Source organism: Gallinula chloropus (genome assembly GCF_964237585.1).
Source record: "Gallinula chloropus genome assembly, chromosome: 5".
Lineage (NCBI taxonomy): Eukaryota > Metazoa > Chordata > Aves > Gruiformes > Rallidae > Gallinula > Gallinula chloropus.
In genome coordinates, this window is record NC_140090.1 from 69,512,113 (window position 1) to 69,533,911 (window position 21,799).

At 41.1% G+C, this 21,799-nt stretch overlaps 1 protein-coding gene across 1 annotated transcript in view; it reads left to right on the forward strand.

Annotated features, from left to right (window-relative positions):
* SORCS3 (sortilin related VPS10 domain containing receptor 3) overlaps window positions 1-21,799 on the forward strand; it is a gene marked incomplete at both ends in the record, with an annotated part of 300,986 nt that overhangs the window by 178,068 nt on the left and 101,119 nt on the right. The window contains one exon of the mRNA XM_084265556.1: window positions 13,289-13,362. Within this exon, the coding sequence (XP_084121682.1) occupies window positions 13,289-13,362 (74 nt within the window). The remainder of the gene's footprint in view (window positions 1-13,288; window positions 13,363-21,799) is intronic.

Below are 21,799 nucleotides of genomic sequence, written 5' to 3' on the forward strand. Positions count from 1 at the left end.
CATCAAAAGCTTTTCAGTGAAAACAGGATTCTGGTTTTGTCCTCTAACACAGTAGCTGCTTCAGGCCAGTTGATTTCTTCATATTTCAGTGCAAGTCCACAAGAGTTATGCAGACATACCCAACGGCACAAATGTCACAAACCTGAAACTTCTGCTGCAAATTTGAGTCTGATGTTCCCTTGCCAGATGAGTTGTTTTACCTCTAGTGACTGCGTGGAGGAAGTGGCTCTATTTTTCCTGTGCCATACAAATTATCCTGTACCACCACTGGGAACATCGGTTAACTTCAGGAATTAAAATTACATTATATCAAGTTTGGTAACTTCTTGACCAAAGTTTTTGATTTGGATTGGGTTTGATTATTGTTGCTAGGTTTTTGTGTGCTTTGTTTGGTTTTGTTTTTTTCTTTACCCTGCTCCGTATGGTAGATTGAAGGTACCTAGAGCTTGAATTAAACAGGATAAATACTTTAAATATAGGCACCACAAAATATATAGAAACCTCGAGAGCTGCTGAGAGAGGTTAGATAAGAGCTTCTTTTGTCTTGTATGATCTGCAATTGCAGATTCATTTATTCCAAAGGTACAATTTTCCACAGCTTGATTGCAGGAACCGGGTGATGGATGAATCAGAGATGACAGTGTAAATGGTGTATGCCCAGCAGCCCTAGGGGATCCCTGAAACATGCAAGTTTCTCATTTGGTGATTTTTCTGGCAGTGATGCCTCAGTGCGGTGACAGTTTCTGCTACAACTGTCAAGCTAAATTGTTCCTGATGGTGGCTGGCATTTACAATGATGCTGTTCATTTGGGTTCCTCCTGTAAACATCCGTATGCTGCCCTTCGTGCTGGTCCATGGGTGGTATTGTCAGTCTCCCCTGCACCTTTGGATCAGGATGAACTGAGTCCCTGTAAAGTGCAGGGAGGACACAGTCTCCCACCTTCCATGATACCACTTGCTGTTCAGGGTGAAGGAAAGGACATTCCCCCGGAGCTTCCCAGGTTTGAAACCCCTTCCTATATGTGATCTCTGGCTCGGCTCTGTGTGTGTAGAGTTATGTGCCTGTGTAAGCACCCTTCACTTTTCCCTTCAGTAGTTGCCTGTTGTCAGTGCATAGATTGCCAGGGAATCTGGCGAATGAGAAATCTGGCTAGCTAGAGCTGGACTGAAGTAGCCCATGGGATTTTAAGAGCGTTATAATAAGAGAAGTACTGGAGAGCATCTTCAAACTAGTTGAGACAGAGGAGTAGGAGAGTGAGGCTTAAAGGACTGATTCTTTAATAAATACTATGTTTAAACTCATGGAAGCAAGTTTCCTTTGGCACTTGAGGCATCCAATGAATCATGACATATGGGCCATTTCATGTTAAATTTTATTTCTCTTGATTTATTATAGGACAGGATATGACAAGCATGTGGTAATGAAGATGGCCTAACAGAATGAATTGTTGAAAATGGTACAAGAGCTAGGGAGTTTGACTAGGAGGTAAAAGTTGCTAAAAATACATCTTCAATGCTATTAGAAGCTCAAGTGTTCTATCTTCCTTATATAATTGTTTTACTCATAGAAGTTATTTCACAGTCATGGTTGTCCTGTGGGCAGCATCTGTGGTCTCTTTTGGGGGATGCTGGACTCCCATTAACTATGGTGGTCCTTTCTTTGTGCTGGCTTGGTCCAGTGTCCGGCCTTGGTCTCAGGCAGTGTAGAACAGAGGCTGTGCATGGGGACCAGAGCTGTCCAGAGTGGATAGTGCAGGACCTGTACACTTCCTAAGCAGTGCCCATTCGTCTACTGAAGCTTCCTAGAAGCCTTTCAGCATTGGGAGCATGTCCATGACCAAAAGAGTTGGTGTGTCATGCCATGAAGTAAGGCCCAAGAAGCAGAATCAAGCTAGAGTAAATGTAGTGAAATGCCAGTTGTGCCATCCTTCCTGGATTTCCTAACAGGCAGAGCTGAGGATACGGCCCCTTTGCAAACATTGCCATGAGAATAGACACCAGAGATAAAAAGGGAAGGAAAATTTTCAGAAGTAGTATTTGCAATTCTGGTACTGAAGTGTGCTAGGAAGTGTATGTAGGAAGGTTCTCTAAGGATTATGAATGTCTGTGTGTGCCTTCTCACCCATGCCAGCTTTCAAGGCTTTCCATTTCCTTGGCCTAATGGCATTTCCTTACTGGTAGAAATTCTCTGTGTTGAACTCCTGGGCTCTCTCCTCTTGGGTCATGTTTGTTACTACCTTTTCCCAGCTTCCCTCCAAGTTATTTGGTACCTGTGCCTGTGATGCATTTCTTGGTATATGCATCTTTGCCTCAGACTCACTGAAACCTCTGCCATGGAGAGCAAAGTGTTTGGCTGCTCTGAATGCACAGCGCTGGCTTGTGAACCTGCTGGGCTGATGTGCTAATGCCACTGAGCAGAGCAAACCCCTCCGGCTTCACAGCTTTGTTATCGTCTGTGCATGCAGAGAGACTGCAATGGTCTCTGGCAGCAGAGGAGGGTGGGATCAAAGCGGGATTAATTGGGGCAGCCTGGTTTTTTCAGTGCCCAGCCACAAGATTCCTCAGTCTTCAGAAAGTATAGCTTCTTTATAGCTTCTCTATAGCTCAGCCACTGCGAGCCCCAATTTTGGGTGCTTATATGAAATGTGCTTGGCACAATGGGCCAGTGCAATTCTGCTGTCTTCTCACTTTTCATCAGGATGACAGGAGCTGCTTGTCAACTTGTGAAATCTGGTAAGGTCCCAGCTGAGTTCCTCTCTTAAAAGGGTGTGATTTAGTGATCACTAAACATTTTGGAGCAATCTCTTCTTTGCATCACAGATCCCTGACAGGACCCATAGCCTCTGGCTGAGTGGACATAGTGTCCTTGTAGGGTGAACGGGCCAGAACGATACAGTGAGATTGCTCTGATTTTAGTGTTGCACACCACCACTGTGAGGTGGAGTGCAGGTCTTAAGCACCTGTGAAGTTTGCTGATCTTCAGCTGGTAAGTTGAGACCATATGAGGGACTGGCCTGAGTGGGAGCAGCTTTACTTTGCAGCATTTTCACCTGTGTAAGCTAGGTGAGTTTGGGAGGTGCTGTCTGCACAGTCTGCAGGGTGATGGGCCCCATAACTTGGGAATTGTTGTAAGTAACCTCCCTTGCCTGTGAAAATGCCAATGAATGAAAAACTGAGTCTGAAGTGGGTGGCAGGGTATGTGTTAGATAACATACAATTTTAATCTGGAGCAAAATAAGTTGCTTTAATTTTACCAAGATGACTTGTTCTGCTTGAGCTTTTTTTCAGGCTATGTGAAATTTTTTACATGAGCAACAATTGCATCTGAGAATAAAATGCTCTTCTAAATGCCTTTTCAAACCATTCTCATTACTGCCCATGTATATACTTTCAGAAGTGGTTTTTTTTTCACATAGAAATAACTCAGCAAATTCTTACACGAATTTCAAAGGTGGTTTTGGTGATGTATAATCTTTTTCCAACTGGTCTGAGGAAAACCCTCTTCCATTACATCCTGTTCTGCATAGTGTAGAGGTTACCCTGTAGGGTTTATAAATGAAGAAGAGGAAGAGACACGGATCTGATTGTAGCTTTATGTCCCACTCTGGCTAATGTCTGAGCCTCTCCTGCTTTGCCTGTTGCAGTCTTATGCTCAATAAACATGAAATATTGGTCTGTAATAGCAACGAATGTACCCAGACGCTTGCACTGTAATTAAAGGCATATATCACACAATAAAGCACATTTGAATGAAAAATCTTCCCATTAGACATGTGGTTCCCATTTATTTCCCCTTATTGTTAAACTTTTGTAGAATAAGCCTTGACGGAGAGTGAGGGAGGGGCTTCTAAAGGGCTACAGTATGGAGCCCTCAGGAGTAAACAAGATTTTCTTCTTGGAATGGAAGGGCATGTAGCTCCTTGGCACAGGCTGACCTGTATGGCCCCATTGCCTACATCCAGGTGGTTAGTGTATCCAACTAGCTTAGACCTCGGATCAAAAAGTGCCTCATGATTTTTAAGCTGAGAAGAAGCTGTGTGAAGGCTTTTGTTGCCATTAAGGAGATGATCCAAGGGAAAACAGGGAGTGAAGCAGCATCTGGGGGCAACAGGAGCAGCCTGCCTCTAGCTGAGCCTATTGGATACCAGTGGAAGAAATATTGGTAAAGATACCTGCTGGTGCACCTTGTACACCCAGCTACCAGGAGGCCATTTTACCACCTCCATTCCATTCTGATCTCTTCACAGTCCCAGTATTGTCACTCCCTTTCCCGTTCTGCATTCCTGCCCCTTTCTGTGCCTGGTCTCACTCTCTGCCCTGGATCACTGCTGTGGGAAACACCCCCTGCATGGTCCATTGCTCACCTTGCCTATTACGTTTCAATCTGGTCTCAGACTCTAGAAGTAGGGGCTTTGGGGTTTTTTTGTTTGTTTTTTTCTTTTTACTTTTTTCCCTTTTATGCCTTCAGTTTTTGATAAGGCTTGTTAACAGACCTACTGCTCGATTTTAGCCCTTCCCTAGACTCTTGAGCTGATTTCGAAGTGGTTAAAATGTCATGAAGAAAGGAATAAACAAGCAAGCAAAAAAGTTAGCCTTCCTTCAAAATGGGTTTTCTATTTATAGTACTTTCTGCAAGTCACTAAAACTAAATTATTTCAAAGTGATTGAAATGTGTTTTGACTGACCACAGCGAACTTGTGTTTTTTTTCCCCAGATTTTCAGTTTAAGGAAAGAAAGTAATCTGAAAGTAATACTTTTAATCTTGGTTCTGAGGCACTCCAGCAGTTCTGGAGGTGGGGAGAAAGGGAAAAGAGAGGCTGTTTTTCACCTAGGATTGAAACACGACTTAACTTCGTTAGTGATGTCATTTATGTCACTGCTGCTGTTCCAGCTGTACCTGGACTTTTTGTTCCACTACCCAGTCATGCAGTAGAAAAGCAAGAGATATGCTGTGCTCTCAGCAGAAATGGCAAATTTTTGGCTGACTATGCTCAGTACTAATTATGCTTAAGAGAAATTGCAATGTGAAAGATTTCGAGTGGACTTTTTTCTCATCAGTTTATCCATTTTCATCTTTTTCTTGGAGATGAAGCAGAGAAGCAGAGAAGCAAGCCTTGCTTTGAGCATCAGGTTGCAGCAAACTGCTCTGCTGTCAGTGGAGCCATCAGGTGAAAACATTTTGTCTAACTGTAAAACCACGAAACGTGACATGAGTGCATTGTCTTAACCTACGTGGTTTCTCTATGAGCCAGCTCTGGTTGAGCTATGCCATTGCACCATGAAGTCAAACATTTCCAGAGTGTTTATGCTTTGTGCAGAAGATCCATGACCAGTTTCTTTTAAGAGTGGGGTGAAGTATGAACTTCATTTGTCTGAAGACCTACTTTTGCCAGCCAGCATGTGAAATATTTCAGTATTAGATTTTCTAAGTGCAAAGAGAATTCCCAGCTTCTGATACTCCCCCTACCCCCACCCCCATGAGACAGATGATAGAAATGCATTTAGCATTTAATTTATGTCTTACCAGTTTTTCATGAAAATAGTTTGTTTCCAGTTCCACTTCTACTGTACAACATCTGCAGGGAGATGAGTTGCTCTGGTGAGACATACAGCAGTCTGTGGATACATTTTCTTCGATGCCTAAGATGATCTTGCTGTACCATGTTAGAGAAGAACCTTGGGCTGTAATGGGATCTCTTGATGCAGCCTTTAATCACCTGGAAAGGAAATCAAAGCAGACAGATAAACTGGTCCATTTGTTTTCATTACAATTACTAGTTTTTACAACTCTGTGTAAACAAAGCCCATAAATATGGTGCTGGTGGACTTCTTTCTCCTAAGCTCATCTTCACCAGCTGTTACACAAATCTTTTGGCTTGAGAAGCAGGATTTATTTTTTAGGTTTGCTACTGTGGAGCTTTCAAGGATGCCTTACCTTAATTGTGATTTCCAGTAGCTTTGTGGCACGAGAAGAGAGTGAACAACTCTTCTTTCCCTTCTCCAAAGGACCAGAAGCACTTCCAGGCTTTAGATCTTGTTTTTTCTGGAGAAAGGGGGCTGCATTGACCCCACAGTTTAAACATTACACGGATGCTGTGAAAGGAACAGGTATCCATCCATCCTCAAAAGAGGAGGGATGAAAGATGGGTGAGGAAGGTAAGATGAAAGATGTAATATGGAAGTAGGGTGTGTTTCTGTAGTTCCATCGCTGTCTTCATAGCTACAACAAATCTATCCTGCCTCCTTAGGCAATTCTTCTTAGTTCTGTCATGTTTTTTGTTGTTCTGCTCTGGTAAGGCTCTGCAGCCTGCTCTGCTTCCAAACGCTCATGATGCCAGTTCCTGAGGGCAACTTATAGCTGCAGGATTGTTGATGGGGGTCTCTACAAGCAGATTTAGCATGTAGGGCTACAAGAAAGAGGAAATCCATAATTTTGCATCATTTCAAATGAAAAAATTATTAAGGGGAAATGGTTTATGTGATGTGGGTATTGGTTGGAAGTCTTTGGGTCAGGCATGGCTATTTGGGAGTTTACTATCCCAACTTGAACTCCTTGGGGATTTGGGGATCTGATTGCTATTTTTATGAATGAGGAGTTACAGGTATTCAGCTGGAGCTGAAGGAAGAAGACACCATTTTCAAATGATGAGACAATAAAACAGAAAAAAAAAAAAAGGAGGAATATTTTGGCAGCTGGAATTTCTGTGCTAAATTCAACAGGTGGAGACCATGGATCTGATTGTTAATAGTAGTCTTACAGTGGCTGAGTAGGGGTAGGTGTTATGTTAGAAATGAAAGAAATAGAAGATAAATGGGAGAAATGCAGTTATTACTCACATCCTTTCACTTGCTGAAGCAGTTATCTCCTATGGTGCAAACTCCTTTGGTTGGGATTTTTTCATTGGGTTTGGGGTTTTTTTTTGCTAACTGAGGGAAACCTTATTAAATCCTTTCTATGTCTAATTTTAGGTGTGGAAAAAAGATCCTTCTTTGCAGTGGGTGAAGACCATCCATTTATTCTATTCAGACTGTTGTTCTAAGATCTTGCAAAATGTTTCTCCTGCAGTACTGGGCTTCTCAGTGTGCCTTTAGAAAAATGTTGTTACCATCTCCTGAAACATTTTCACTGTGGTTTGAACTTGTTGTATATGGTGCTTTTCTTCTGTGTGATGGTCATCTCTGGCAGCTCTGTTCTGTACTTTTGAGGCTGTAAAGAATTGTGAGGTTTTTCCTCCAAATCATTTTCCTTCTAGGAATTAACTTTCTGACACGTTAATGATGTCACCTTCTTCTCTGTTTGTAATTTCATCTGTAACACAGCTGAAGTACACATATGTATAGGGAAAAGAAACACCTTGTATTTCTTGAGTGGTTTGCAACTTTTTTTCAATTTCTGAGCCTCTATATTTTCCTGTGATTGTGGTCATTTTCCCTCTGTAGAGAAAATCTAAGACCTTGCAACAGGCTTACTTTTCTGAATTCCGCTTTGCAGACCACTTACATGCAGTCCAATTTCCTACAGAAATGTTGACCTAATTTTATTTTTCTTCTGTCCCACTCTGATTATTTATTTGTTTGTTTGTTTATTTTTGACAGGAACCCTCCACACATCTTGTAGATTTCTCCCACCAGCTCTGGCTGAGGAGGTGTTAGTTTGCTTTGGTGCTTGTCTGGGTTCACAGCCATCTTTTCATGTTAGCAATCTAAGCTACTGCTCGGGATTGTGCTCTTCTGAGAACATGGCAGGCCAGGCTAATCTGCCCCTCCTCTTCCAAGTTCCCATATGTCAGCTGCTGCCCAGTAATTACTGTTTGGCCAACTCTCACCCTGTTGGATTAATATGAATACGTCTTTCTGCCATCAGCTGGATGTATTGTCTGGGGGAAGTGTAATTTTGTGTGCAATAAATGAATTGTTCCTTTAAGTCCATATAGTCCAGCTGTTCTTCATCACTTTATTTAACACTATTATTTGCAATCTCCAAATCCACTCCAGGGTTGGCTGGCAGACAGGAAACTATTGAGATTCTCTCCAGATGTTTGCTCGGGCCAATAGACCTGATTTCATAGCAACAAAGATTTGATATTTTTGAGATACAAACTTTCTATGTATGTTCCTGATGCCCTAATTCTTGTTTTCAAGTGCAAGATAGTCTATAAATATCAAAGCTTTCTGTTGTCTATTACTTCTTAATCTATTCATGACATCTTCAGTGTGCTTCTTGGTGCAGTAAGGTGTATCCAGACTCTTGTATGCTTGGTCTTTCTTCAGCTTGTTCTCAACCTTTAGTGTGCTGCCTGCTTCCCCCATGAAGACCATGCAGGTCAACTTTGCAACAGGAATCCTAACATAAAATCCATCTTAACTAAATCTGTGGTGGGCTTGTTCCTCCTGCTGTAGTCACTGGGGACTTTCTTTAGTGGAGAGAAATAGAGGCTTATAGGGCATGAATAATAAGCAACTTTGGAAGTGTATCATTATGGGAACTGTAAGTGCCTCTTTCAAGCCTGTTTCTTGCCTGTCTAAAAATGAGCCTTGGTGACTAGCTTGGAAATGGATGAATAACATCAGGGGGTTCAATCTCTTCCTGTGGTTTACATGTTTTTCCTTCATCGCTCATTTTTATCCCCTCCCTAAGTGGAGTTTAGTCAGGCTGGTTTCCCATGCTGCTGCAGTTCTGAGAAGCTTGGGGTCTTGAGCAAAATTGTCCTTCTGTATATTTTTACTAGCTGTCATTGAGAAAATAAACAAAATGCCCAAAACAAATTACCCCAGCCCCAAACAAGATCATCCAAGTTAGCCAGCAGGATGTGTCACCCTGAGAGTTTAAATTGGTCAGTTCCAGCAGCATGGAGACAGTCTTCATACGCAACACAGTGAGAGCATGTGTGTGTGTGTGTGTGTAACTTCTTCCTTTCCAGCTCTGTAGTTCTGACTGTGTTTTGGAGATCTTGCACGTGTTCATGACACAGAATCTGACACCAGAGGTAAAGCTCGTTCTTTAAAGGACTTGCTGCTTATTTTAGAGACAGTGCTGGTGTTAAATAAGATGTTGCAAATGTTCTTAGAGTTTGAAGAAGCAGCATTTTTCCTGTGGTAAGTAATATCATTATGATTCAGAGTTGTGCTGAACCAGACAAGCATGAGTTAAGGTGCTGTCTTGTGGTGAAATAAAGTTGTATATCACTTGGGCTGCCAAGGTCTTTCCTCACACAGATTGTGTGCTCTTGTAAAACACAGAACTGTGTTGGACTGTGTTGGTGGATGTGATACTTGTGGTGCTATGATACTTGAGTATGGAGCATTGTGATGCTGTTTGGATAAACATTTGATACTTACCTTCTTGATGTATGACCTTTTCTTTCCCTTTTTTTTTTTTTAATGGTAGCTTTCTGAGCACAGGCGGATTTTTACCAGTACTCAGTACCCATTCCCAAAGTCCTCACTTGTACTGCTGAGCTGGGGTGACCTCAAAGTCTGGTGTGAAAGCAGAATTAAAAGTTCTGTTTGTTTGACACACAACACCAGCCCCTTCACTTTTTTGAATCCCATCTGCCCCCTGGCAGTGTTGCATGCCAGTCTGTGGGCAAGAAGGAATTCTATGCCTGATAAAGACCCCTGTTGTCTGCTGCAGAGGTAGATGAGATTTGTAAACATCATTCAGATGGGCTCAGCAGGGGATTTGAACATTGTGTGTTTGTTCTCAAATGCACCTCAGCTTTCAGGAGGCTCCGGGAACCTGTCTGCTCAGATAGGTGCAGATATTGCTGGGATCAGCTGAGTGCTGTGTTTGTGTTTCCTGAACTGGCTCTCTGGTAGATGAAGCATTATGAGTTCATTTGTGTGTTAAAAAAATTAATTTTGTCACCCTTGCTCTGATCCAGAACTTTGTCTTCCTGTTTTGGGTTCTGCTTCTGAATTGCTCCTTAGTCAAGTCGTCTGTGTTGCCACTCTTTGGTTTCACCATGACACAAGACCAGCCTATATAAACATAAAGACCTGTAATGGTCCTAATTCTTCACTCATCAGATAACACAAGGGGTGCAGAAAGGGCATACCTGTACAGTGCAACCTAATGGTACACTGAGATCCATCCCTCTTGAACTAATGTCTTGGAATTCTCTGGGAGGTGGAAATGCCAGAGATTACTTGTCAATAAGCAAACCTCATTTCTTTCCATCACTTGGTATTCAGCCATAGGACAAATTAATCGCTATTGAAAGCTGCTCTATGTGCCACTAAATTTGTTGTCTCTTCTAAAAGCATCTCTTTGCCTGTGAAAGGAGATGAACAGAAAGTGTATGTGTGTGTGTGTATATATATATATATGTATATTCAATTTTAATGCATACCAGAAAAATCTTTATTGCATGTTTTATTTAGTAATTCAACATTAACTTTTACATTTGAATTTGTAAATAATACTATAAAGTGAACTGAGCCAGAGACACCTTTCAGGAATTTGTTCTGTCATACAGCTTTAAGACTCAATCATCTGGTTAAAATTCAAAGCTGACACCTAGGATAAGTAAGTGAATAAATAAATAAAAGTTCTTGAATAATATTCTCCTTGGCTTTTTATCTGAAATCACCTAAAGGCTGCAAGTTCAATTTAAGCCGTCTGCCATCAGTCAGTCTGAGCATTAATAGAAAGAAGGGAGGAAAAAAGTACTTAGTAGCTGGTCTCTGGTCTTTAACTTGATAGAGGGAAGGATGCTCCTTGAATGAGACACTGTAGGAGAGATGAGTTGTTAGAAAGAGATTGTGCTTTGTGCCACTGAGCTATCTGTAGCTACTGCTGTTATGCAGCTGCAAAAAGGAAAGGACATGCTAGGGGCAAAGGATAGAAGAGAATCTAAGGAAATGGATGTATTTTGCTAATCCTTTCCTCTCACGGTGAGAATGGTTAATCCATTGCAGAATATAATAAGGATGTTAGTCCCACTTGTGCTTGCTTGTGAATGGGAGTTAGCTGAGGATAAACTGCCTGGAGCTCCTGATTTGTGCAGCATCACGGCTGAGTCTGTAAGTCGTACCTGCAGTCAGGCAGTGGAAAGGATAGCCAAGGTGTTTGATGCAACTGATACAACTCAATCAGTGTGCAGAGGTCCTTGCATGTGTAAAACCACGTCAAATGCCTCAGGGAGTATTGCTGGCTGGCACCATACTAAATTCAAGGCAGAGTTGTAGCACTGTGGTTTTGACTTGTGGAGTATGGATTTTCAATTATTGTTTCTAAAACTCTGGATGCTCCCTCAGAAAGTAGTTATCTTAATATTGACGTTGCCTTCATAAGCCTATCCAAAAATTTAGAGAAGGAATTTTCTTTTCCTGGCTCTTTGAATTCAAAAAGATAAGCAAAGCTTTATTTTGTGTCTACAGAAAATTCCTTTTGGGGCAGAGGATTTTTTACTTTTTTAGACTATCACTGTGATTGGTTGACCAGAATAGCAGAGGAAGCCCAGGTAGCATGGGCTTTTAGTGCAGTATCTTACCTTATCTAGTGGCAGTGCCAAAGTAATACAGCCGAATCAGAATATTCAGATCATGTCTGATCTCCTGAAGAATATGGGGCAGAAAATATTTTCTTTCATATCACAAGCCCAGTGGTTAATTGGAGTGAGGTCGATATAACTGGAGTGCATTTTGACATGAAGACTGAAGAATGCCTACTTCCATCTCTTTTCCTCTCGTGCTTTATTGACTGGCAGCCTGAGCTGTCATTTTCAGGAACTGAACTTTCTGTTGTTCTAAATGCAAAGGGCTGGTATTTTTGTCTTTACACACACCAGTTGCATTAGATGCTCGATGGGGTCCGAAATCCAGTTTTTTTAATTTCCTTTTGCCATCTATACAGTGGTTTGGTTGTGTAGTTGAGTACAAACATAGTAAGAATTAATCAGCTGCCTCAGGCTTTGGATACTACTCAGACAGCCCCTTCCAGTCACCTGTGTAAGCTGTTGTATGGTCCAGCTGTCATGCAGCTGCTGGATCTCTGTGGTCAGAGATACAACCCTGTCAAGAAACTTTTAATATTCAGTGTGAGCACATAGAATTTATCTCCCCAGTCACACTTAGCCATCCATCATAGCTGTGCCATACTGCACATCACTAGGTTGTGAACCTTTCTAATCTGAACATGGACCTGCCTCTGATGTGTAAATCCAGTTACTCAAAATCAAATCAAATGCAGAACCTTGTACTCAAATGATACCATTTTCCCATTAAGGACCAAAATTGGGATATTACAAACATTTAAGTTTTTCAACTCTGTTACCTACTTCCTTAGCCTGCAATCAACCTGTATTTTATTAAACCAGAATTTATTGCACATGAAATTTATTTGAAATCCTGTGCAAAACACCGTGTGCTGTTTACTTCTCTGTGATCTGGTTGTAAAGCAGAGCAGTTATTTCTCAAAGTGTATCTTTTCTCTGAAGAACCAAACTTACTCAAAGTTGGAGAAAAGGAGCTTATACATGCTTTGATTCTGAGTAGGTTGTGGGTAATAAACTAATTATATTTAGAATGGCATTTTTTGGTATTAAGCAGAGTACACGTGATGTGAACCTATGTTTGAGATTTAGAGTTGCCTGGAAATTTGGTTATGTTGGAGCTCTACCATTTGTTTGCCAGAAAGACTGAAAATGATAGCTAGATTGAAAGCTTGGCTTTCAAGAAGAGCTACTTAAGTATCTTTTATGCTTAACTGATGACCAGATTGATCTCTGACTTATCTCAACATTTAGAATTTGTTCTCAACATAGAAGTTGTAAATTAGGGGCAATTTCATTTTCTTTCCCACGCAGAAGAGAGATGTAACCAATACCATAAAAATGAATTGCAGCATGACCTTGAGTATAGAATCACTACCTACCACATCATAGTCATGGTAACTAGTCTAATTTGTCTCTCATTCTATTTAATGTTAGAAATTTACATGTCATCAATCGCCTGCTTCCTGTTGGGCTGCAAAAGCCAGGGGGACTGCCAGCTTTGTCATATGGCAGCCAAAGTGAATGTGTTGACAGCTGAAATCAGGAAGCACAAAAATGTTTGAAAAGTTTTTGAAAGAGCCAGCCTGCTTTTGAGTCTGAGCAGCTCAATCTAGGATAAATGTGAGGGGAAGAGATTGCCTCATTAGCCTGCCCAGGCAGCAAGGTTGCTCCATAGCTGTGCAGGACGACCCATGCCTGCTCTGTGATCTGAGTTGATTTTAATGCTTCATTTAGCGACGGTCCTTCCTTTTCTTCCTCAAAGTTTATGCTTCTCTGTCTCTGTCTTTCAGCTGTACAGTTCCATGGACTTTGGAAGAAAATGGCAGCTCATGCATGAGCGGGTCACTCCCAACAGGTTTTACTGGTGAGTTACACCCTCAGGCTTCGCTTGCTTTGGGCAGGTCATGGAGGGGAGATGGGCATCCAACTTGAAGGGATTGGTTGCTTTACTTGAATACCAAATATGCTCTTGCTTTTGATCATCCTCAATGTTTATACACTCAATCCACAATGTATATCTTGCAGTGCTATAGCTGAATGTATCCATCCTCATACCTCTCTCTTGTCTGATAACAGCGGTGTCTTATACGGAGGAGTTCAATATGATAATTGTAAACCTTCCACTTCTTTGTTATATACCTGCTTACTGTAGCGCAGAGAAACTGCCCAGTGACAAAGTTATGATCATTAGAGCTCCTATTTTTCAGCCCTTCTGCAACAGTTGTTGTGCAGAGCCAGCCATTCAGACCGGTCTCCTTATGTAACTGTTGGGAGAAAGTACAAGTCAGACTCTGCTTGGAATTACTCTCTGAGGAACCAGTTTCTTTCTACTGGCTGGTGAGAGCCCAGGATCTGCAAACAGATTGCTAAAAATCTGCTTTGTGACTATCTTTCTTTCCATTTCCTAAGCGTTAGTATCCAAAATTGGGAGTGTGTCTTAAAAGCAGATGATTAAACAAATTTAGTTCCTGTCTCCATGCTCCTCCATTTCAGATGCTGCTTTTCCAAACTTCTCTCTAGGATGTGAGGGCCCAAGAATTGAGTTAAGAGAGAAAGAGAAAGCCCAGCAGTATTCTTCTGTACCTGGATCTAGGATTTGGGGCTTGAATCAGATTCTTACCACTGTACTACATGACAAATGATGGAGTGTGTGTGTGTGAACACGTAGAAGCACTGGTATATAGAGTCTGTGAATAGCTGAAGAAGTGCCTAGACCTAAAGGCTAAAACAGGTGGTAATATTAATAAACCAGAGGCTTTTATTTTGAAAAGTCAAAAAGAAAGAGGACTTGGATGGCTTAAGAATTAACTCCCAATTGCAAAGCATTATATATATTTTAGAGTCAGTTCTCATAGAAATCCTTGTAAGTCATTAAAAAATGTCTGAAATCCAGGCCCAAAATATCTATAGGTTGGATTTACCAGTATTTCCACACCTTGTAGTGGAGATAACACCTGATAAGATTTTCAAATTGTCTAGGTTCTTCTGCAGATCTAAAGCTCTAAACAGCTTTAAGACTCCCACATTTAAAACATGGCTTTCTGACACCAAGTCGGGAGATTTCCCTTACTGTGCCTTTGGTTCTGGACAGAGTAAGAAGGCTTTGAACAGCTAGGAGAGGAATTACAGCTCCTAAGTCACAGACCTGCAAAATGTATCAAAGATCTAGAACCTTGCTTGACCATGTCACTGTTTCACATTTCCATAGTGAAGGAAAGAAAGGTGATTATGTTCTCTATGTTCTGGTGGCAGGTGGTTGATTGACCTAACTATACAAAATCCTTTATTTCACTATTTGTGCTAGGTGCACATGACAAAGGTGAGTGTAGATACTCTCCAGGTATATCCTTTTGTGGAGCAGAATACCTGGTCCTATGGGATTATTGTATCCTTCAGAGAGCACAGTTTAGCTTAGGGGAGTGGCTTTCTTGGAGGGTAATGTGCAAGGAATGAGCTGATTTGGCAACAAAGGAGAAGCTGTGGTGCTGTGGTTTATTTTCTACAGTAATGGTTAGTGGAAATTGCCTGTTTGTCTTTGTTCATTTGACACCCAAACCTGTCAATTGTTTTCCACAAGCCACCTCATTTTTCATACAGCCTTTTCTCTGCACAGTTTGAATCCTGCTTTTTAACACTGCACTATATAAAGCCTCTGTTTCAAGTGTCTGTTTCTCTTAGAAAATGTAGAAGTCTTCTATAGTTAAAACTCATATGGTGTAAACCTAGAAATCTTTATTCCACTCAGAAACAGTAGAATCCCATTGACAATAAACTTTCCAGGAGAGTGAATTATGTTTTTCCCGGAGTGAGAGAGACTTGAACCAATTTGTAGTGCAGGGGTCAGAGATGTTGGAATTTTGGAAGATAACTCCCCTTAGTTGTCTGATTTCTTTTTTTTTTTCTTTTTTTTTTTCTTTTTAAAGCTGCAAACTGTGATGTCTTACAAGTTCTGGCTTGTAAGATGTGTACAGAAAAATTCAAGGAGAACACTTTAGCCTCGGGAATTTGGTGATTCCTTTATATTAGCCAGTGAAAGAGGGAGAAGGTGGGTATAGCTCCGAGTTTCAGAGGGACACGAGCCATTACTCTGTGGAGTTCATCAGCCGATTAAATATTCCATTTTCAAACCTTTTAATTAAAAGTTCCACATAGGTGAAATAATAACAAAAGGAAGATGCCAAAATCAGAGGTGAGCTGCTTGTTTGTGCTGCTCTGCATTATTTATTGGCAGGGGCTCAGGTAAGCATCCTTCATCAAATGGGACACTTCCTCTGATTTGAATGCAGTTGGTCTTATCTGGGGCAGCCTTTGTCTAATGTTTTTGCCTTCAAAGCATGACTTTCATCTCTCAGGCTGCTGTGAATGGGCTTGTGAAGACTATAATCTTCACCTGGTTCATGGGATCAGTCAGCCTGACAGGGATAGGTCTTGTTTTTCTCTCTGAGACCTTTCCAAATAATTATACCTTCCCTGAAAGAGCTCAGATATAGAGACTTTAAGGCCAGAAGAAAATTACGATTGCATCAGAACTTGTGAGGTTGGGACGTGAATTTTCACTCAGCAGAGTAAGCATGACCTATCTGGTAGTCATGGACACACAGGTCACTATGCATTTTGATGTAGTACTGGCAGAGTCTGTGATGGCTCCCCACTGGTCGAAAACAAAGTCCTAAGCTCCAGTTCTGCTTTGTGGCCTTGTATCCTGGCTCTTGTTTTCAACAACTTTTCTTAGTCCCAGATATTGGTGCCAATCGCTGGGTTGTAGTTTTGCATTCTCGTCCCATATGGAATGTCACATGTCCCATGGTTTATAGGACATCTCTCATCAGTTCCTGAGGCCAGCTTGAAGTTTGTGCATGGGCTGAGATTCAACTCTGGGCCACTCATAGTTATAAAAAATAGGATTTGAGATCTCTACTTCTGTAGTAGTGATTCATTTGTTAGCTACACCCACTGATGGCAGTGGCAGAGCTTGAACAGAATGTGTTACTTGATGTGAGTACAGGCATCCATATTTGGCTCCCACGTGCCTTGGCCTCAGAGATTTTAATAACTTAGGATCCTGTAAGGCTGGAAATAGGAGCTTACGCTAATGTGATACAGAAATTCCCAGATCACTCATCAGTCTGAAATTACTCAAGATAACTGGAACCAGCATGGGCGCAAAGTTTGTTAAAGACCTACTCAATGTTCTTTTCTTTTAAAACACATTTCTGCAGCTCCCTCTGGGCTATGCTCATTTTCTCTCACTGTAACTTAGGCACCTGTGCTGTCATGTGGAGGGATATAAAAAATGCAGTCCATATTTTGTACTGTAGAAATGTTGGGGAAGTTTCCTTGTCTCTGAAACACATGGCATGTTCTGTGCTGACTAAATACTGTCTCTGTTCAGATAAGAACTTAAAGGACCTGAATAGTCTTTGAATTATTTTACTGCCTCCGCCTTTCACTGTGGGTGGGATAACAGAACCAAGCAGATGAGAAGGATGGTTTGATTAACAGAGCATTCACTAAACCTTGTTCAGCACTTTTGCTGGACCACAGCTTTTACACGTCGTCTTGGGTGGCTCGAGCTAATTTTGCCTTTTACTCCCTCAGTAAGACTGGGGTATGTGAGCATTTCTTTTCCTTGTTGGATGTAGTGTGTGAGGTACTCAAATGTTGTGATATCGGATGCAACAGCAATAGATTAAGAGCACTGAAGGACACTAGAGAGTTAAAAGATACTTTAGTGGCATATGAAGCCCTTTTATAATTTTACAGCTTAATTCTTTAAAACGTGGAGTTCCATAAGGTCACCTGTGTTTTCTGGCTAATCAGCTAAATGGCTGTGAATATCCTCACCTGTCCATCTGTCTTTGGAGACCCTTCTTACACTTGCTGAGCAGATACAGGGATTGCCATCCTGTGCAGAGGACAGAGCTATACTTCTTCAGACACCCACCCCCTTTCTTTGGGTGTCCCAGGCTGCTTTTTGCTGGAGGACTTGTTCACATTTCCTGCCTCCCATCATCACTGGGGATATGAAGCTGAAGATGTGGGACCATTTGCCTTTTTTTTTTTCCTTTCCATCTAGACATTTAGACAATTACATCTAGACATTTACCTTCTCTCTCATTTGTTTTGGCGATTCTGTCAAGGCCTAGGAATAGCAACAGTTGGGAAAACACATTTGGGAAGGATGGAGAAATCTGCACAGCATTTCTGATGGTTGCAAGGATATTTGGAGCACTGAAGTCAGTGCCCAGAATGAGCCCGGTCACTAAAAGACACTGAAGCACACACTACTAGTGATGGAAGCTGGGTAGAAAACACCAATGGGGCAGGAAGGGAAAGACATCAGGAGGGGGAGAATAGAAAATCACTGCTGATTCCGTCACTGAGTCTCCCCAGAATTTAATTTTTTCTATTTCTGTGATAACAAATCTGATTTCTGATTGTTTTGGCATCCGTGAGTGCCAGCCACAATGATTTTTAACTCCAGGGATTAAAAAGCAGGAGAAGTGAACAGGCTGTGCTTTCACTGGTTGAAGGACTGTGCATCCACTTAGGCTATTCTTTAGAGTTACTGGTTTTCTGCCACAGTTGTTTGTTTTGTGAGCCAGCAGATTTTGTCTCCTGAGGGCAAGCTTTTCATGATTTTGGATAGGAACAGTGATAAAGTTTAGCCAGTGTATTTCTATTCATTTGTAGCTTGAATTTAATGAAGACTGGAGCAGAGGCTGGTTTGGATATCTGAGCGTAACATAGCAGAAGATAAGGGATTTACCTCAGTGTTTCAAAAGGTTATGCTGGGTTTGGATCTGCAGTTGGGCAGAGGTTTGTGTCTGTTTTCATTTCCTCAGGTCTGTGACAGTAGTGGTATTTCCTAATCCCAGTGCCAATTTGGGTCCACACAGACTGTTTCAGCAGCAGTTCCAGAAGTGACCTTTGGATACAGCCATGGTTATCTTTACTTGACTAGTTTGCCAGCAATGAAATGGTTACTCAAATGTGTGCCTGTCTCTCCTGTAAATCCCACTAATCATTAGCTACCAGATGGTGTCATTGCACAGTGCTGGGGAAACATCGCCTGATTTTTTACAGCCAAGTTTAGTGTTAAGAAAACATAGTCTTGTAAATGTCAAATTGACTATTAAGTAATTCTGCATTAAAGTTTTCCAGAATTAAAACTATACCATACATGGAGCTGTGGATAAAAGGAGTAATTGCAGTTTGGCAATCATGGATAACACCTCCTATAACATCATTGAGGCATATACCCAGTACTATTCATGTAAACTGCACAATGAAGAACTGAGCAGGAGCCTTTTCCTGGAGGCTCCTCTGGGCTAGTGTCTCATTTACTTGTGTTCAGGGACTCACTTACCATGCCCTACGGGTGAGAATACCTGGGAAAGGTTTTTCTTCCATAAGATAATGCTGATATAAATCTGGAGTGTGTTATTCAAGCCACCATGACCATGAACTGTACTAGGCTGAGGACAAAACTTTCAAACTCTAGCCTTAAGCTTTGTAATGGGAGTTCAGGAGAGATGAGACCTTCTTAAAAGGTCCTGGCATATACTGAAAGATTTTCTTGCAAGGTCACATTAGTTAATTAAAGATCACAACACCATGGTGATAGTAAGACCAATTTGATTTTCCTTTTCACTTAAAAGATGGGCAAGTGGGGAAACTGTGAGATTAGGGATTTTCTTTTCATTTTGTGTGCCTACAGTTAATGCAGTTGGCACTATAGATATTTAATGATTCCAAGCATTAGGCTATAGCTGACTAGCTTGTGATTACACAGTCACTCAGTGGTAGAGATAGAAATGGAATCTGGATATAGAGTTCGGTTCTTTTTATTGGCTGAAATCGTGTTTATTTTTGTTGAAGAACTTTCAAGTCAATAAAAAGTATTTTAGAATTCATGTCACCATTATCAAAACATTTCTGTCAAAAAATTAAACAAAGGAACATCCTGAAATATTTGTTCTTTTTTAGGATATTTTAAATTTGAATAAAATATAATTTCTCAATATATGAGCTTTTAAAATATAAAGAATGTGGTCTGAAGCAAAGAGTCTAGATAAAGCAAACAAAGAGGGATTCTGACTTCTTTTCCCATCTTGATTTTTTGTGATACATTGCAGACATTGGTCCCCAATATCCAAATTAGTTTTTCAGTATGCTTGTAACATACTACTTCATAACTATGAGCAGTAGCTTACGAGAGAAAATGATCAACAAAGTTTGAGTTTTATATTTTGCTTTTGTTCATGGGCATGCTTTTTCCTAAACTCAATCCTATCCTGGTTTTCAACTACAGATTGCTAAATGTTCTTTCAGGGATGTCGTGATAGATTTCATGGATATCTAAGAGTATACAATCCTAAATGACCTTAAGAAAATGAAAATCCTTCACTTTCTGTCCCTGGGAAATCCTGAAGGACTGTTTTATAGAGGCCACGTAGACCCCACCTGTTCTGGTTCTGCTTACGGTTACTGTAATGTTCAGACTACCATTCCCATTTCTGAACACAGTCCATGCTTTTTTAAACTAATGTTTGAGAGTTTGGCACAAATAGTTGGATGAAAGAAAATACCTTTTCAGAAGTTGAAAAAAACCCCTACCTAGTATACTACTGGAGTATTTCAGAATATTTTCTAGTTTACCTGAGACTAAAAGCAAGGATGTTTGGGGTTTCTGGTGTGTATTTATTGTTTATGCTGGCTGACTAATGACTTAATCTTACAAAGGAAATTTGATACAACTAGTCTCTTGTACTATGTATGTAACTCTAAATAGTAGCTGATGCATTGGGAGAACTCCTAAAGGAGCCTGGTTTGGCGGTTGTGTGATGCTCTTCTCCTTACTGCCTGCTTTCCTAGGAAAATAAGTGTTTGACTTGGTTACAAGGGCCTGTGGATGCCATGGTATCAGGCTCCCTGGGCTCAAAGCTCTTCCAGAAAGAAAATCGCATTGGCTACACGGACCGTGTGTGATTATGAAGAGAAATAATTTAAAGTAATTTAAATTCTCCTTTAAAACCCATAAACTAAATGATAAATGAACCACAAGAGCCATGTTGTAGGGAGCTCACAATTCACACATGACGTCTGAAATTCTGGGTGGTATCACAGCCAGAATGAGGTCTTTCAATGGGCAGTGTGTACCCTCTGGCAGTGCAATTTTGAAGTAAGTCGCCTTTGAGGAACTTTTTTTCACAGCATATGTCACAAAAGGAAGGATTTCCTCTTCTTCCCTAGTGTAACTGTGGATATCCTTACATAAATACTATCTGGGTTTCAGAATTTGTGATTTGTTGTGATTTTAGTACAATTTGTGGCATTAACCATATTTATGACCTTAATGTACTGTGGCTGGTAATGATTTTTTTTTTTTTTTAAACTGGGAAAGCAAGGGCTGAAATATATCCATTCATTGGTTTTAAATTTAATACTTATCACTAAACGTCATATTTTGTACTGCAGTTAGGTCTCTCAGCCGTCAAAAAGCCTTTTGCTTTGGTCTCTCATCTGTCAGCTTGCTTTATGTCCCATGGGCCAGTCTCTTCTCTTATTTCCCCCATTGCTAATCTTGGATCACTTTGTAATCCCCCCCCCCCTCCAATCTCCTGTGACTAGGTGTCTGAGACTGGAGCAGACCAAATAAGCCACCAGTAAGAAAGATTTAAGGAGGAATTTGTTGAATATTTCTCACAGTTAAGATTGATGCATGGATTGCATCCCCTGTCTGTCTGGATAGCGCATGGTAGAAGGATTAGTTTCCTTCTCATGCAGCAGGGACAAGATCTCTGAAGTCCATTGCTGTGTTTCACAGGCTGGGGTGGGACACTTAAATGCTGTGTTGCAGACTCATGCAGCCTGCCCAGGCTGGCTTCCGTCGGTCTTTCCCTGATGCACGTGAGCTCAAACACAAATTAATTTCAGCCTGTCAGGAAGGGTCCCAGAGTAATTCTTTGTGATATTTTGTAGGAAGCAGTGATGAAAGCCAGCCCTTTAATTAATATATTGAATAATGTATCTCCCTGAGGCATGTGGGGATCTCCCATACTGTCACAACTTGGTAAAGCTAATCAAAAGCTTGGCTGCTGGGCTGATACTAGTATCTTATTTTGCAGTCTCTGGCTACCAAGGAATATTCTCACATGGGTGGGTGTGTGTGTGTGTTTGTGTGAGTGTGTGAGATTTGGCTTAGATTTTGGCCTTTGTTCTATACCACACTAATCTCTCTGTTTCTGGGAAATGGGTAAATTTTCAGTGTGGGCGGGAACTCTTCTGGCTTTCAGATG